The sequence below is a fragment of the Periplaneta americana genome, chromosome 9, assembly GCF_040183065.1.
Source record: "Periplaneta americana isolate PAMFEO1 chromosome 9, P.americana_PAMFEO1_priV1, whole genome shotgun sequence".
NCBI lineage: Eukaryota > Metazoa > Arthropoda > Insecta > Blattodea > Blattidae > Periplaneta > Periplaneta americana.
In genome coordinates, this window is record NC_091125.1 from 118,644,852 (window position 1) to 118,663,669 (window position 18,818).

General features: G+C 34.3%; 1 protein-coding gene across 5 annotated transcripts in view; it reads left to right on the forward strand.

Moving 5' to 3' along the window:
* Window positions 1-18,818, forward strand: part of LOC138706433 (major facilitator superfamily domain-containing protein 6-like) — a 37,080-nt gene that overhangs the window by 7,198 nt on the left and 11,064 nt on the right. For all 5 annotated transcript variants that reach the window (XM_069835736.1, XM_069835735.1, XM_069835738.1 and 2 more), the window contains 7 exons: window positions 6,809-6,940; window positions 8,036-8,161; window positions 9,981-10,122; window positions 10,969-11,156; window positions 16,397-16,533; window positions 17,922-18,043; window positions 18,250-18,492. In XM_069835736.1, the coding sequence (XP_069691837.1) occupies window positions 6,809-6,940; window positions 8,036-8,161; window positions 9,981-10,122; window positions 10,969-11,156; window positions 16,397-16,533; window positions 17,922-18,043; window positions 18,250-18,492 (1,090 nt within the window). The remainder of the gene's footprint in view (window positions 1-6,808; window positions 6,941-8,035; window positions 8,162-9,980; window positions 10,123-10,968; window positions 11,157-16,396; window positions 16,534-17,921; window positions 18,044-18,249; window positions 18,493-18,818) is intronic.

The following is an 18,818-nucleotide window of genomic DNA, read 5'->3' on the forward strand; positions in this document are numbered from 1 at the left end:
GCTTACCCACCGACCTTCCTCACAGCTTGCCTGACAAGACAATGTAGAAGGGTTCATGTGTCCTATCGATCGTTTTCTATTGTAAAACATCCCAGTCCACGCTTCCACCAAGTTGTGTACGCAGTCTATCACACGTGTTCGATTCTCGACAGTTCGTATTTTTAACTTGGCAGTTTCTAATCTGATTTTCTCAGATATGGCATTTCCGTGTAAAAAAGTTCGGACTTCAGAAGAACGACTTCATATCATAGAAGAGGTGGAGAAAAATCCAACAGAGAAGAGGATTGACATTGCTAAGCATCTTGGCCTGCCACCTTCAACTCTAAATTGCATAATGGCAAAGAAAATAGAAATCAGACAGCAGGCTGATAAGTGTGGAACAGCAGCCAAAAAGAGGAAGACAGGCAAAGAGCCAACTTACAGCGAGCTCGAAAATGTCCTCTTTTCCTGGTATCAACAGGCACGAGCATCAGGCATTCCCATTGATGGGACCATCTTGAAGGAGAAATCTCTGAAAATAGCTGAAACAATCTGCATTGAATGGCTGGATCTCTTGTTTCAAACAATGCCATGGCTTGGTGTTTAAGAAACTGGCTGGGGAAAGTGCTGCTGTGGATACCAGCGCCACGGATCTCTGGTTCCAAAGACTCCCGGAGCTGCTGGAAGAGTACGAGCCTCGGGACATCTATAATGCAGATGAAACAGGCCTCTTCTTCAACTGTCTTCCAGACCGTACGCTGGCACTTAAAGGAGAATCCTGTCACGGAGGCAAAAGTGCGAAGGAGCGACTGACTGTACTGCTGTGCACAAACACCGATGGCTCAGACAAACAAGTTCCCATTGTTACTGGCAAGTCTGCAAAACCACGGTGTTTCAAAAACGTGAAGAAACTACCTGTGAAATACTATGCTAATTCCAAAGCATGGATGACATCGGAGATTTTCAGAGACATTCTTCACGCTCTTGATAAATTCTTTGGTGCAAAAGGCAGGAAAATCCTCCTTTTTATTGATAATTGTGCTGCACATTCTCCAGACACATCCTCTTTGAAGAATGTGAAGGTGATGTTTTATCCCCCAAAATGCACCAGTGTTGTACAGCCACTTGATTTAGGAGTTATAAAGAACTTCAAGCAGGCGTATAGGAAGCAGCTAGTGCAGAGGGCTTTATGTTTGATGGATGAAAGGAAAGAAGTAAAAATGAAGATAGACATACTACAGGCCATTCACTTTATTGTTTCGGCATGGCAACAAGTGACTCGGTTCACAATTCAGAACTGTTTCGTAAAATGTGGTTACGGGGACAGAAATGAAGAGTCAGACATGTCGGAAGTCAACAGAAATGATGAAGACGAAGACTGGACTTAGCTGGAGACAGGAACCGCTGGCGTTGATTTCGACGCTTATGTGTCTGTGGACCAAGAACTCGCGACATGTGATGTGCTGTCTGTGGAAGAAATGTGTGAGGAAGTGGCGAGTGGAAATTCCATGGAGGAGGGACAATTCGACAGTGATGATAATGATGAAGTTGATCTCAAACCAGTGCCGAGTTTTCAAGAAGCACTAAGTGCGTTCGAGACCATGAGAGCGTTCATACATGCTCACGAGATCGCCGCCAGAGACCAAGTGAACATTATTAATATTGAGAAGCTACTGTTTAGCTTAGAAAGTAAAGATGCAAGTAAGCAAATGAAAATTAGTGACTTTTTTAACAAGAAATGAAGTGAGTTAATAAAAAAATCATTCATGTACCACACATTCTTTAGTATATGAACACACGTGTGTACTATAAGTAAATTTGACTGCTTATATTCATTTTAGACAGGTTCCCGTATCAATTGTTTTCTCGTTTCCACCGTTTTTTTTTTTTCAGAAGTCCAGAACAAAACGATGAATTGAGGTTTCACTGTATATCAATGAAGCAGATACATATAAAACCTAACCTAACGATATAAATTTAATGATTACATACACAAAACTTAACCTACTCAGTCCAACTTAACCTAACTATATAAACTAATAGAAGATATGTAGGCTACAAAATCTAACCAAACTATATAAATCAGTGGAACGGATACATACAAAATCTAACTTAGCGACATAAATCAATGAAAAAGATATGTACAGAACCTAATCTAACTATATAAATTAATGGATAATTATAGACGAGATGTCGCTGAGCCAATGATTCAATTGAATTAGTTCTTTTGAATTGAATTTGAAAAAATTTTAAGGCTTTTTCCTGCATGTCTCCCTTTCTTCTGTTTTCTCTTAAACTTCTCTCTCCTAGATGTCCCTACCTCTTATTGTACCACTTCACTCCTGTCATGTCTCTATTTTTATTTTACTACTACATGTATTTTGTCACGGTCATGTAATTCTACATATCTCAAACTATACTACTATATCATACAAATCCAATTTTACTTACCTTGTCGGTTTGGATGGGATTCGTTCCTGGGACCTCTGGCACCATAATACCTCGCCTTAACACGCTCGGCTAAACAGCTACGTTGTGAAATAAAGTTTAAAATAGGTCTCTTATGTTTAGGGTAGGATTAAAGAAAATAAATAAAACAGATAAAGCAGGGTAGGATTAAAGAAAACAAATAAAACAGATAAAGCAAATTTACGTAATCTAAATTATTCTTGACGTTTAAAAAACAATAATTTACTTGTTTATAGCAAAGATAAACAAGGAAAAATATGCATAAAGAGGACAATATTGACGAACATTATCTATGACGTCACATTTCCAAAGCAACCTGATAAACAATAATTGTTAGTTGAAGCGCCATTTTTAAGATGGGTACTATGACGTAACGACAGTAATAATAATTTATTGCATGAGCCATGGAAAGTAAAAATAATTATAATTTGAGAAAACTTTTCAGTAATTTGAGCAGTGAAGAAGAAGAGATTGATTTCGCCATGTCGTATAAACTAATACCCGACAAAAGTGCAAAGAAATGTGTGAGTTGCAAATCAAGTGATAATGTGAATTGGCAGAGAAGGGTAAAATATTCAAACTATTAATTCTGTTTGAAGTGTAAAAAGTGTAAACAGGAAACGTCTATAACCCACAACACGTGGTTCGAAAACACAAAAATAACTATACGTCAAAGCTTAGTTCTTATTTATATGTGGTTGCTTCAAACAACTCTTCAGATAGCTGCATTAGAGGCAGAAGTTCACTTCAGTACTGCACTAGATTATTTCTGTTTCTGCAGAGAAATATGTTATGTTATAATTATACAAAATACCAAACCCATAGGAGGAGGACACATCGTGGAATTAGATGAAACACATGTCTACACCAGAAAATATAAAAGGGGCAGACTTCTCAAAATCGAGAAAAATAGCGTATGGGTTTTTGGAGGTATCGATAGAGAGACGAAAGAATCGTTTGTATTGAAAGTGGAAAAAAGAGATAAAAATACCTTGATACCCATAATTAAGTCATTCATCAAACCACATACTAAAATTATGACGGATGGTTGGAAGTCTTTCAGTGATTTGAAAGATGAAGGATATATCCATGAAATTGTGAATCACTCGATAGAATTTGTACGTGAAGATGATCGTTCTGTGCACACCCAAAAAGTGGAACGAATGTGGAAAACGTTGAAATCGGTTTTAAAAAGAGAAGGCAGGGAAATTGAAAATGATCATTTATACGTATTTGAGTTCCTATATCGTGAACAACAGAAACTGAAAGGAATGACTACACCCAGTGAAATGTTTCCGCAGTTTCTACAGCATATCCACGACACATAGCCAGGGTACGGAATAGAAGGATTAAAACCTAAAGACTACATTCCTCAGCAATGAGTGATAGTGTCATACGAACAATGCTTTTTTTTAGGAAGTGTTCAATTATTGAAAGAAAAACTTGGCGAACTATACAGTGTTACGTATTATAATACGAACAATAATTGTAGGAAGTCTTCAGTTAACAGTGAATGGTATACCTAGTGAACTATACAGCGATCACCAAGGAATCGTTCATTTATATGAACTATTGAATATTTTAATTCTGAGCGAGTTACCTACCTACATATTAAAATGAGAACAATGATTGTGAGAAGTGTTCAGTTATTAAAAGAAAAACTTAGCTAACTATAGTGATAGTGTTACATATTATAATACGAACAATAATTGTAGGAAGTCTTCAGTTAACAGTGAATGGTATACCTAGTGAACTATACAGCGATCACTAACGAATCACTCATTTATATGAAATGGTATTATTAGCAAGTAAGTTACGTACACTGCGTTTGTCAAATGCGCATCACCATGCTTTCGCAAAGGCACGTTTCAGTGCCCGACACCCCGCTTTTTTCATCATGTGCTACACGTCGGATCATCATCAGGGGATACCCCGCTTTTTCCATCATGTGCTACACATCGGATCATCATCGGGGCTTGCAGCCCCGATACCCCGCTTTTTACATCATGTGTATGTAATAAACAATAAGCAAACCATCTTCGATTACAACAGTCACCAAAGAATCGTTCACTAAAGTGAACTATTTAATTCTGAGCGTCACCAAGCAACAGGAATCGTTGTTTTAAGTGAACTATGTGAACTATTTAATTCTGAGCGAGTTACCTAGCAACAGGAGTCGTTCATTCAATTGAATCATTGACTCAGCGACATCTCGTCTATAATTATCAATTAATGGATCAGTTATGTACTGTACAAAACCTAACCTAATTTCACCAGCAGTATCACTAACTATTCATTAAAATGTTATATATCTGAACTGACTGAAATAATCTAAACTATCAGCAACAAAAACTAGAAACTGAAATAAAACTATTTAAATATATATTTTCTTTCTCGCGCAATCAATTGGGCTCCCAATTCGAATCACAAGCATTGTAATTTGTAGGTTATACGTAATTAATTTGTTATTGTTTGTTCACTTGTTTTGAAAGGCATTGTGGGACTTCTGTTACCAACCAAATTGAAACTCTACACTTTGCTGGTGTAAAGTGACACTTTGTGAAGTGCACTTCTTCAATCGCCTATGAATACCGCTAATATGAAAGAGCCACTTTCGTCAAAAGTGTCACTTTGCAAAGTGGTGATATAAAGTGTCGACTATGAATACCAGCCTTAATAGACTTCTTGGAAAATGGTCTGTAAAATAGAGTAAATTGACCAGAAAATTAAAATGTTTAGACCACTATATTAATGACATGAACTGTGGTTTCAATTTTTTTTTAATTACCGTGTATTGTGATGTATAAGACACACCTCATTTTTAGGAAAAACTTAATCACTGAATATTATAACGAGTTTACAGTATTTCAAATATAAAATAATACATAGCTCTACTTTCATCAAATACCTACTATAACTAGGAAAAAATACCTTTTAATCTTCATCAAAATTCAGAAATTCATTTACAGAGCTAAAAGAAGAGTCTCTTGAAACTTCTAAATCAGAATCTGTGCTCATACAAGAAGTTGTCCTCTGTATCAAGTGCATTACTAATGCCACACTTAAATGATTTACCGTAACCATTGTCTCAGTTTTTACAGCTTCCCATTTACAAACTCGGTATTAGCATATAAGATGCACACTGTTTTCTTAGACCTATTTCCCAAGGAAAAAAGTGCGTCTTAAACTCTGGAAAAACAGTAGCTTCAGAGAGTTTTCAGTTTGCTCTACAATAGAAATACTACTAAATACTTGCAACATAATAAAAGAGCCTTGTTTGAGTTATGAATGAAGGAAATAATTTTACTTTTTTATTTTTTCTTTATACAAAGAAAAAAATACTGTGGCTCTGCAAGAAATGTACTATCACATTTTCAAGAAAGTACACTTTTCATCATTTTTGATACTCGGAAAGTGATTTATGGCTTACTTAGGTCAGCATATACAATTACCTGTTGGTCCACAGGTGGTATTTCTTTTCCCTCTTACCATCCATTTCCCAATCAGCCACCTGGGAACGCACCCTCTAGGGGTTACAGGCTCTCCCTACATGGGGATAAAAATATGTATTTTTTTATTTGTAACAGTATTTCAAAATTGTCAAGATTATCTCATTTTGCAATGGCACATATGTAAAAGTGTGTTATGTGTATTTGTGTTTAATGGTCAGGACTAAACAACAAAGTTATTATCCTTCTTGCTTTCCAATATTTAATAACAATATCTGGATGTATCTACAAGGCTTGACAAGATCTGTTATGGTCCATGTTCATATTTTCCTCTTCAGAATATACAAACATCGTGGAGATGGTAATAGTAAACCATGTTTATGAAGGTGAGACTAGCCAGACAGTTCCAAAAGTATGAACAGGCAATTTTCGTGGTAACTGAAATAATTTTAGAGTTGTTCATAAATTTTCATTTTGAATTTCTGTTCTCGTTCATTATTTTTGTAGAATAATTGATATTGACATCTCTAAATATAATATTCTTCTTAATTGACTTTTAAGAGAGTGTTATGTTTTATTTAACGATGCTCGCAACTGCCGAGGTTATATCAGCATTGCCGGTGTGCCGGATTTTTGTCCCGCAGGAGTTCTTTTACATGCCTGTAAATCTACTGGCATGAGCCTGTCACATTTAAGCACACTTAAATGCCATCGTCCTGACCCGGGATCGACATAGAATGTTACCTCAGGCATAGAAGGCCAGCGCTATACCAACTGAGCCCACCAGGCCAACTCTCTTAAGAGAGCTTCTGTGTAGTTTTTTTTTTACATAATTTGGCACAAAGTGATAAGTGTTCAAGTTTATCTCGTTTTGTGTAGTGCATGCACGAATTTCGTCTGTTGTGTTACAGTTGTCATGTGTAGCAGATCCATGGCTGACAAAGGAGGTGTGTGAATTGTGGAAAGCTGATGTTTATTGCAACTTAACTGGAAGTAATTATTTGACTTTTGGCGCAACTGTACCCTTGAAATCTACATTGAGGGTAATCGTAACTTTCACTTTTTCAAATTTTTATTTTCATATTATGTGATATTAGGAAAGGACATATTTTTTAATTCTTAATGTCATTCACTTACGAACTTTACAAGAAGATAATTATTATAAAAGTCTATATCTACATCAAAGATACATTTGTCATGTGTGTATGCTTATTTACTAGATTTGATTGCATTAGATAAGATAAATTAAAAAGTAGTAGGTTGTCTTAATATAAATTAAAAAGTAGTAGACTGTCTTAATATAAATGAAAAAAGTAGTAGTAGGCTGTCTTAATATAAATTAAAAAGTAGTAGGCTGACTTCATATAAATTGCTGTACAGAGCACTTGCAAAATTAGTGATGTAGAGTGCATTGGTAAATATACTTTATGCAAACTGTTATAGTGTTGATGAAAGTTTGGCACCATGGTAACCTTAACCAATGCATTTCAGGTAATGGTTGCATAAGTGAGGTTTTCTTTCCATTCACTTAAAGTTGAAGGAGGAGTTATGGACACGTGCATGCTTGTAGTACATATTGTAAAACTGTTAAGACACATTCTTTGGTTGATGATTATTATCTGACATTTTTGTTACTTCTGTGAATCAGGTTTCGCAGTTTTTTTTTGTACAAAATATTTCTTTGGAAATTTATGTATTCCGAAACGTTATATTTGATATGAGTTATTCAAATTCGTGGATGATGCTAGAGTTTGTTTTTTCTACTTTTTGTATGGAACGTGTAGATTATATATTCTTTGAAGATACTCATACAGGTGTTCTTTTGTAAAGTGCGTGTTCTGTAATCAGTCCTGTGCAGCCATCACTTATGTCGAAAATTACATGGTAATCAATCATCTTGTGTAAGAATGAATTTAAAGTACATTTTGCTGTTTTCTTTTTGATAAAAAACAAATGACGAAACTCTGCAAATGTACTGTAACATTCTGGAAAAATGATGCAGCCTGCAGCATATTTCACTTTGTAGGCCTATAATTATTTATCTAAATATAAAATATTTTCGAATGAGTGATAACTAAGGTAGGTAGGTATAACCTTAAAAATTATTATTTACAGATATATTGATTACTTGATTGCAGTTTGATCCCTGTCTACACTTCAGGATTAAAGAAGTATTTGTGGATCACTCAGAGCACATACCTTACTGCAAGAACCTGACTACTTCTCAATGCAGCATTCAATGTAATGATCATGCTATTACTGAGGTAACCAACATTTTTGAGAATAAATATATTGTATATGTTACGAATTATTTTGAGTAATATAGATTTTAACATAATTGTTTCATGTAGTTATTCATATGTGACTTCACAAGCACAAGAAAAGAAAGTAGCATAATAAGTTAGAGATGAATTTGAGTACTTAGGAATGTTTGGTAAATACAGAGGATTTGTTACGAATTCTGTATCCTTTCCTTCGATACTTGCCAACGAAAGACATCCTTTCGTGAGTTTTTATTTCCCACTAACTGTTGCCATTGTTATTTCTCATATGGCAGCTACAAAGATGAAATCATTTATCAAAACTTGCTGTTGTGGGCATATGCCCTACAACCCACATAATCCATAGCCTGTATACTGGTTTTCAGTTTTTGAACTGATAAAACAGGGACTATTTTTAAGTGAATGCAGACTAGAGTACAAAGTACAGCATTGACACAGAGGAAGAATTGAGCATGTTACTGCGTCCTATTACTAATAAAACCGATTAAGTCCACTTTTTGTGTAAAATAAGTTACCGTAAGTACAGTCCCCAACTTGTCTTTCCATGCTCTGTATCCTAGTAAAATCGAATAAGTCGGAAATGTTATATTTTTCGAACAGTTCCTGTATGCCGTTTCATCTAAGTCCATTTTAATAATTTTGTTATCAGGGAGAAACAGCTAAGATGTTTTCACAAGTTTAACTTAGATAGCTCGAGATTATGGAAATAAAAAAGATACGTATATTAAAAAGTCCGTCACAGTGGCTCAGTGCTAGGAAGCTGGACTTATAAGTCAGGGGGTCCAGGTTCAAATCTCGCTCCACTCTATATTTATAATTTGTGTTGGCCAGAGAACAGGGGCGATTTCTCAGGACATGCTATGCTTGCTGTGCAAGCCCAATATTTTCGTAGAATGTGTATTTCTCAAAATGGGATTACGTACATTAAAATTTATTTTGATTTTTGGAATATTGTATAGGCGTAATACCATTCACAGGTTGCACACCACAAGTATCGCGATGCTTGCTCGTTTCCCAGAACTACAGGAAAGACATAGAAACAGCGAGAATATGATGCACACGCAAGTGCCTTCCTCCTTAGTCCATCCTAGGAGCACATGCTTCTGTTATGTGTTGTTTGAAGCTCTGGTCCGAGAGCTACACCAATGACTATTTAACGTTACACAGACCAGTATTGACAGCGGGAATGTGCTGTGATTTGAGAGTGCAATGTAATTGTATGAGCGGAATGCATGTGTTAGCTGCTGCATGTATTATTAATTCTTAAACTTTAATTTGAAGTATTGCAATGAGTTCGGAATTGTGTGTTATTGAAACCTTATTATTAAATCCATTTTCCCAAAGAACTATTCAAGAGAAGACAGACATTATAGAGAATATGTGCGCTCGTTCAGTGCAGCTCAATACAACAATATGCATTGGTTGGCAGGGTCGAAAAAACTAAATAAACTGTTTTGTTGGCCATGTTTGTTATATTATATCGAACTTCTACATCTGATAAGCGAATATGATTCATGACTCATAATAATTTCATAATTATAAAATAAATTATTTATGTGGGTCTGATTATTTTTATTAATTATGAATTATTATATCCTTCCATTTCCCCTATGAATAAAAGAGCAAGCCTAACTTTCGTGACTAGCATTCGCCCCTGCCAGACAACACAGGGGATTTCTCCGGGCACTCCAATTTCCCTGTGACATGTTAACAATTCTCCATCATTATCATCATTGTTTTCTTTTAATACATTCTCTGTGCATTAATTGATTTTGCATTTTATTGTTAATGTTATGTACAGGTACTTAGGAAGCCTTCTGTGACAGATTCTAATGTGGCAGATTTCTACCAGTTTTGGCTTTTCTTTCTTCTTATGGTCCTCAGCTGGATTAGCATGGCTGTTGTAGTCAGCATAGGTGATGCTATCTGTTTCGAAATGTTGGGTAAGTGTACATTTAAGTTACTAATATTTAAAAAGTGAATAGTCTGTAAACAATTTAATTCCAAAGCCAGTATCAAAAAACGTATAGAAAATATGTATTGATGATGAAAGATAGGTGTAAATAATAAACCAAGGTATTTTTATTGAATTATATTTGAACTATATGAGTATAGAATATAAATAATCTTTAACATGTTACCTTTAAAGCTTGGTATTGTATAATCATCTAAGTTGTTATTTTGCCACATGTAATGTACATAAATTTATCCAGTTTTACAATACTATAGCATCCAGCCGCCACAGTGATCTTGCGGCTAGAGTGCTGGACTTATAATCCTGTGAACCTGGGTTCGATCCCCAGTGTACCCCCAATCTATAACTTGTGTTGGGCAGGCCCGTGGTTCAGGTAACACGGATTTTCTCCGGGAAGCTCCAGTTCCCTTGTGACATCCCAACAGATCGTGGGTGTAGTGTAGACCAGCCACGAAGTCGCAAATACTCTCAAAGACACCTATAGTAGATGTTTGTGAAACAAATATTGTCGTGAACAGTGTGGTGTACATTTTATGTTATTTTACCAATAGCGTACACTCTTCATTATCGGATATTTAATTCCTGGGAGATGTCCACAATTTAGAAGTTTCACTGTATTTTGATTGCTCTCCAATTACCACATAGGCCTACTTTGTTTGTAGACTGTACTTGTCTTCTTTGAGTAAACAGATATAATAAGTGAGTACTGAAGTATGATGTAGTGTCACTTTGGTGTGATAAAGAAATACATTCTTTATTTCACAGGTAAACGAAAATATTTAAAGTATATTCTCATCTATCATTTTTCTTCCAGGAGACCAGCCTTCCCGTTATGGTCATCAACGACTTTGGGGTGCTGTAGGGTGGGGAATATTTGCTGTAATAGCAGGAGTTCTTGTAGATGAAATGAGCAAAGGAAAGTCTCAAGAGGACTACACTATAGTCTTTTATATGATGCTGGTCATGCTGTTACTTGATGTTTTCGTGTCTTCTAAGATAAAGGTCAGTAAATGACTCACTCTCTTCTCCTGTGTCCCCCAAATGTTTCAGAAATTCCTGTCTTGTTATAGATGAATGTTGGTTAGTATGGTGTTTAATGTTCACCTATGTGGAAATGAAGCTTTCTTTCATCTACTGGGTTGTAGAGTTGGATAATGTTCGTAACCTTAGATGGAGCTTCATAGATCAGTATGTGATCTCCAGCCGTTGGTAGATTCTTTTTACACAGAATGGTGAAATTAAATTTCCAATTTGGTGTGATTACTTGGCCAGACACCAATGCTGAGTTAGAAGTGTGATAAATTGATAAATATGATTTAGTGGTACATTCTCAAGCTTACAGAAGAAAATATATGAATACTTGCATTTTAAATATCTGTTTTACACACATAGAAGATACAAAACTATATATATGCATAATAATGTGTGCATTTACTTTCCATTATTATTTTTTATAAGGTATTCAGATGCTGAAATGAAATCTTAGACTTTCAAAATAAAGAACACATGACCTTTATTATACACCTTGAGATTCGGTTCAGGTACATAGAATTCAGAATCACATTAATCTTTTAGATGTTATGTGTAACATTAAGTCATACCGGTAAATGTCTTATAAGAAATTGATGTTAAGATTATGTTATTTGTTGTATAATTCGAGAATATTTTGTTTCATAGAACACCTTTCATATTATAATTACCTCATGAATGTTCTGATTGGTGTGTTCAAAATTTGAGATCCATAGAGTATTCGGTATAGATTTTATTTTACGAGACATAAAGAAATTTTGTATTTATTCATTTTATTTATTTATTTTTTATTTGAATGTATTTTGTTACCTTCAGTTCATTACAAAAATCGTTTAAAGTCTACTGATTTCGTTGTAACATTACCTTATATGATGAAAGAGTAATGGAACGGAGAAAAATTCTCTCTGGCGCTGGAATTTGAATCCGGGTTTTCAGCTCTACATGCTGATGCTTTATTCACTAAGCCACACCGGATACCCACCCCGGCGCCAGACAGAATCATCTCAGTTTAAGTTTCAACTCTTGGGTTCCCTCTAGTGGCCACCCTCTGCACTACGTCATAGATATCTATGAACGTAGGACTGAAGTCCACACATGTGCTGAGGTGCACTCGTTATGAGTGACTAGTTGGCCGGGATCCGACGGAATAAGCGCTGCCTTAAATCACGAAGTGATTTACGCATATCATATCTGTGGTGTTTGGGTAAAGGGAGATAAGTCATAAAAATGAGTTCGGAGATAAATGAAAATTAAACTTGGATCCTTTATTACAAATAATTTTCTACACAAATAAAACACATCAACTGCTAGTATTCTTTGATTTTTGCACACCCACTTGTATAATTTAACTTGTGTGTTCATCTGAGGAACAAAATTCCAGCTGGACAAAAAAATGACTTATACCCCTTTACCCGAACACCACAGATATATCCCAGCCAACTAGTCACTCATAACGAGTGCACCTCAGCACATGTGTGGACTTCAGTCCTGCGTTCATAGACATCTATGATGTAGTGCAGAGGGCGGCCACTAGAGGGAACCCAAGAGTTGGAACTTAAACTGAGATGATTCTTTCCGGCACCGGGGTGGGTATCCGGTGTGGCTTAGTGGATAAAGCATCAGCATGTAGAGCTGAAAACCTGGGTTCAAATCCCGGCGCCGGAGAGAATTTTTCTCCGTTCCATTACTCTTTCATCGTATGATGACGCAGAATATTTGCATGGAAATATCATATGTACTTCGGTACATTAAAATAATATATATTACCTTATATGTTAAACTCCAGTATCAAAAAAAGGTTCTGTTTCTAATATTACATAGTTAATATAAGTTCGAACTTCAACTTGGTGTCTATCTCTCATGGACAACTAATTGTTGTATTTGCTGTTGATTATGCAGTTCTTCAACACATTTCAGTTGCAATAGGACATTACCCATTTATTTCTTTAAAGGTGATAGGAAGTGGAGAAATGGAGTGATAGCAAAGGAAGTGAATCAGTAAGCTGCTACGGTATTACTCAGAAATATTTTAATAACAAAATATCAAAATCTGATATTTTTGCTCAGTTCAGTACTTTTCTGTGTGAATAGTTTTTACGAACTAAATGGTAGGTTTACTATATCCTTGGGTTCTTCTAAAATTAGTTTTTTGTCCCATCTTATTCTGTTAATAATATTTTTAATGTCTTACAAATCATACACTACACAACTTTTCATACCAAAAAGTCACTTTGTGACCTTCTTGCCCCTTAGGTATCCACATATCACGGAACAGACTGCAAATCTTCAATTGCATCATTGTACCTCATTGAAGCACTCCACTTTACACATTCTTACCACGGAGGTACAGTTAACCTAATTTTTACACAATATACACAAACTTAGTGGCATTATGAAAGATAAAGTAAATCTTAACATTGTCTGATAATAAATGCCTCAATACAAAGTTCACCCTGAAATAAGAACAGTGAAGATTATTTTGGGAACAATATTAGGATTGTTTTGTACATTGACTTGAAACAGTTTAAAATTGTTGTAATGGAAATAATTTTATTCTGATATTTAAATTTATTAACTGAATATTTCCAGTTCGGGGTACAATGTACAGAAATTGGTATATAGTGGAGCTTCAGTTACCATCTTTGACTGTTCTCATTTCTGCCAACCATCATTTGCTGTTTAATGCAGATAAAATTATTTTAACATCAAAATAAAATTCTACTAATCATAGTTTTCACAGAACACATACTTGTTTATTCCTCTTGCATGTCTAATGTTCACATAATCTTGAGCATCCACTTTTGTGCATGTGCAAAGAAGGATATTATGAAACATTGAAGTCTTGATAGGTATTTCAAGATACAAAATGATTCAAGCTCTTCAGGACCCAAGCTGTCAACTGAAATAAAACTCAGTCACCATTTACTTCACGGACTTAAATTTTTTTCGAGACATTGATGAACCCTCTTCAGCTTACGACAGACTTTCTTTGAGGTCCTGTGTATATGTAACATTACAACACACGTGCATCTGTTACAAGTGGAGTGGCTATACATGTATTAATATATGTGACTGTTTTCAATCATGTCTACTGCACATTTTATTGTTTGCAGTCACTTTAATTTAAATTTTTTGTTTGGTTAGGTGGGTTATGTTTCAGTATGTAATTGTGCCATTCTTCATTGTTTTTCTTATGTAGTCACTGAAGAGAGTATTAGCTGTTAATTTCAGTGGAACAATATGTAAACATACAAGATGGCAGCCCATTAGAACATATGATTTCGCGCTTATTTGCATTTTACGGCACATATGAAACTTTTCTATAAGAACTGTAATGGATTTAATAATTTTTTATTAAATTAAATCAATCTTACAGTATTAAGGGGTGGTATTTATGCAGCACATAATTTTATTAAAGTTACAACCTAAAAGAAAGATGTTTATATGTGGCTAGGTTGTATTTTTGGAACATATTGTCATTGTAACATGAGTTTATTGTTTTGAGTATCATTGTTTCAGTAACCATTGAAGTTATGTGGAATCAGTTAATAATGATAATCAGAGCTGTACTGTACGCATTATTCAAAGGAGCTACAAAAATCATGTTATCTAGAATTGAAAAAAGTCATATTCTGTTTCAATACAGTGTAAGATCTAAAATAGTAATAGAGAATCATTAAACATGTAGGTAATACAATAAAATACCAAAATAAAATGTTTCAAATTTTGATAATATAGATGAATTAGGGAAACGGAAATATCTATTTATATAAATGGTGTTACGAGGTTGTATTTACATAATAGAACTAAACAATTCTATTAAATTATGTCTAGACAAAAACTATCATATGACAGCGAAAGATTAATAGTTTTTAAAGTACACTACACCTGACTCAGGGCAATGAAATTAAATTTTGAGATGTGTGACAGAATGCAGAAAAAAAAACTAAATACATGTTTATATATTATGTTCTCTGACAATTCTGTGGTTCCGAGGCAAAAGGTGATATGTCAGTTTTTGGCGAAAATGATATTTTGCGGTAATTGTGCATTCTGATGGTATCTTATTTATATCTCTATTATTTTTCTCTCTAACCCATTGTTATTAAACATGATTACTATCATTTTATACAATCGTTAAAACTTTAAATGCTTGCTCGTGAAAACTACAAGAAATGACATCACATTTTGCCTTGGAACCATAGAATTGGTGTCCAAATGTTGGTGATGATGCATATAAACATTATAATAGGTACTAATTGTTTAATACTTTTTGAAGAATAATCTTTTAACTTTGTTTATATATGTTACCAGTATATGAACGTATTGGGATTAATGAAAAAAGTCTTTAATTTGAAATAAATCGTAAACAGTATGGTACACGAAATTGTTTATGACAACTTTAATCCTGGTAATTTACTGAAAACATGGTTGAATCACAATAATATACCATAACATTTTGTGGATATCAACATTGATCAGATGCATAGTCAGCATCTGTCACTAGTATTAATTTGAATGTTAAATACTGCTAACATTTAATTCCGGTATGTATTTTGAGGGAAATTTTATTCATTGCATAATCACTGTTTACTATGTGAAATGTCTTGTGTAACATAATATGAAACTAATGTGTGTAATTCTTCAGAGTTCTAAATAATGGTGAAACCTATTTCTTCAAACCTGTGAGGTAAAAATATTGTATGTACTTAAAAGTCTTTACTCAGTTCTATGCTTTAGCTCAGATGTTAGTGTTTCTAGCTACAAATAGTGGAATCAAATTTGATTACTGTCAAAGTAGATATTTACCATAGGGGTATGAATGTCCCTTGAATTTGTTTAGGAATATTGTCTTACACAGTGATCTTGCATATGCTTATTGTATAATGAGGAAGTGCTGATTCAAAATCTCGGGATAGATAGATATTTTATTAGCCAATGGAATACAATTATTCATGGCATCGTAGTGTACATTAATCTAACAGTGATACAATGATTGTAAAACCATCTTAATCTATGAAATGTGTCTAAGAGTCATTAACTTTAAGAATATTGTTGATGATATTGAACATCTGTCCTGTGGAATCATGATTAATTTACAATTCTTTAAGATGGAAGTTTTATTTTGTGTCACATTAGGGATTTTAGTTTTTTATTCTCACATTAAGAATAACTGATTCTCATGGCGAACTTCTGTTTGTTCTTTTGTGCAGCACAGCCAGACAAAGCTTTCCACAAGTATAGTCAGAGATGTGGGAAAGTTGCTGACTGAGGTTCGAATTGTTGTGTTCATGTTATGGTGCATTGCTGTTGGACTGTGTACGGGCCTACAATGGAATTTCCTTTTCTGGTAAAATTTTACAGTAAAATTTAATTTCATATCTTTCAAATACGATAACACTTTTTATATTCTGCATTTCAGTTAAATCATAACATCAAAATGTAAATCTTGTTTATGCCAAAATATGTAGGTCTAACTTTATTCTTCTGTGGCTATATGTGTGCTGAAAACTTCTCACCAGTCTTGTACACATACATGATGAATTTTTTAGCTCAGAAACTTTTTTTTTTTCCAATGACAGTGCTCTTAACTTATCGTTATGTGCCATAATTCTTTAAGAGTGTCCTTAGATGTCACTAGTGCTTAGAGACATAGATCATTTAGTTCAGCAGAGACTATATTGTACCTTTCACAGTATAAATGACACTTTCATTACCCAGAGGTAGTGTTTCACTGTGGATGACAACTTACAAGGAGATTGGCAAGTTACACATGCACAATAAATTAGTCTGCTCAGAACCTATCGATTTCATAAGCATGTACGTCAAATTCAGTAGTTGTGCTGCCCTTTCACTGCCTAAATAATACTAAATATCCAGTGTTCACCGTGGATAGAAACTCACAATAAAAATAATAAGTCGCACACATATATGAGGCTGAGAAGTTTCTAGTAGGCAATATTTCTTTAATCTCAGAATAATTTATTATTTATTCCAAGTCTGACCTCGTATATGAAATTTGCCGGATAACACAAAATAATTCTACTTCTTTCATTGTTTGTTTCTTTCACCTCTTTTTTTCCACTTTACCGTTCATTAATTTTTTTCTTCATTTTTTATTTCTTTCACCTCTTTTTTTTCCACTTTACCATTCATTAATTTTTTTCTTCATTTTTTTATTTTTATTTTTTCCTTTTTTGTACCATTCCTTTCTTTCAGTTTTTCTTCTGCAGTAATTTTTCTTACTTTTTCTTTCTTCCTTTCTTTCCTTCTTCCTTCGTCTTTTCTACCTTTCCTTTTTCTAAGACCAAATTACTCTTCATAATAATGCATGATAGCAGTGCAGTGTTTTTTTTTACAAGTTGCAGTGTATTAACAGAATATATTGAACAGTAAAGTACACAATAGCATAATCTGCATGTAAAGCTGTACTCTCTAATATGAATATAATAAGCTGTTGACAGTTCTAAGGTAAGCAAGTAACGATTTTCAAAATTTTCTACTTCGTTTTATATATTGCAGAATTTATCAACTGGAACATTCAGCTGCAGCCAGTACAAGAAATACAGTTACTTCGCAAATTCTATCTATTTAAGTGTGAGATTGAGTTGTGCCAATTACGTCCTGTTGCTATTTACTTATAATTACCTAACCATATATATGGGCATTTAATATATTTACATAACTTAATTCCTCGTGAAGGAAGACATTGTAAGTCTGAAGTGCTTTTGTTTGCAGGCACTTAGAAGATATGGCAACTGCAGAAGGCTGTGACATGGTGCATTGGATGAAAACTATTGAAGGTCTTGTAATGGGAGTACAGTGTTTTGGTGGGGAACTTCCGTTCCTTTTTCTGTCAGGTTAGTGTTCCTTTAAAACTCTCTTCATACTTATATGTTGTAATACTTTGGCATATAATTGTCTTCAGTTTTTCTGACGTAGCTTTGAGGAAATGAAGTATGACATGAAGTTTGAAAATTTTACATTCTTAGGGCATAGCTGTTGGAGAGTTTATTTGGCTTCTTTCGAAAAGAACTTGTAATAATAAGATATATTATTTTTCCAGGTCGCATACTTCGTAAAATAGGCCATGTTCATACTATGTCATTGATCCTATTTGCATTTGGTTTGCGCTTTATAATCTACTCAGTGCTCAAGGATCCCTGGTGGTGCCTGCCAGTAGAACTGTTCCAGGGATTCACATTTGGATTATTTTATGCAACAATGGCATCATATGCCAGTATAGTGGCTCCGCCTGGAACAGAGGCTACTGTTCAAGGAACAGTAGGAGCAGTTTTTGAAGGTGTTGGTGAGTATTGTAGAACAGTGATAGTTTTGATTATCTTCTGTAAGCTAAATTATTTAACTTTGTACCTCAACAAAATTTTATTTTACATTCGTTCTGTCTTCATTAATGTAAGTCCTGCTAATGTCAACATTTTTGTATCATTTAGTACTACATAGCTTACCAGTTGTCATACCACAAAACTCTTACTTTCAAATATTGTAAATGTAAATAAAGGAAAGAATTATAACTGTGTAAATTGCAATTATCAATTAGTAACAAATAACGTATTTGATGATGAATATTTTTATATTATTGCCTCCTCATTATAGAACAAACAGAATAACATA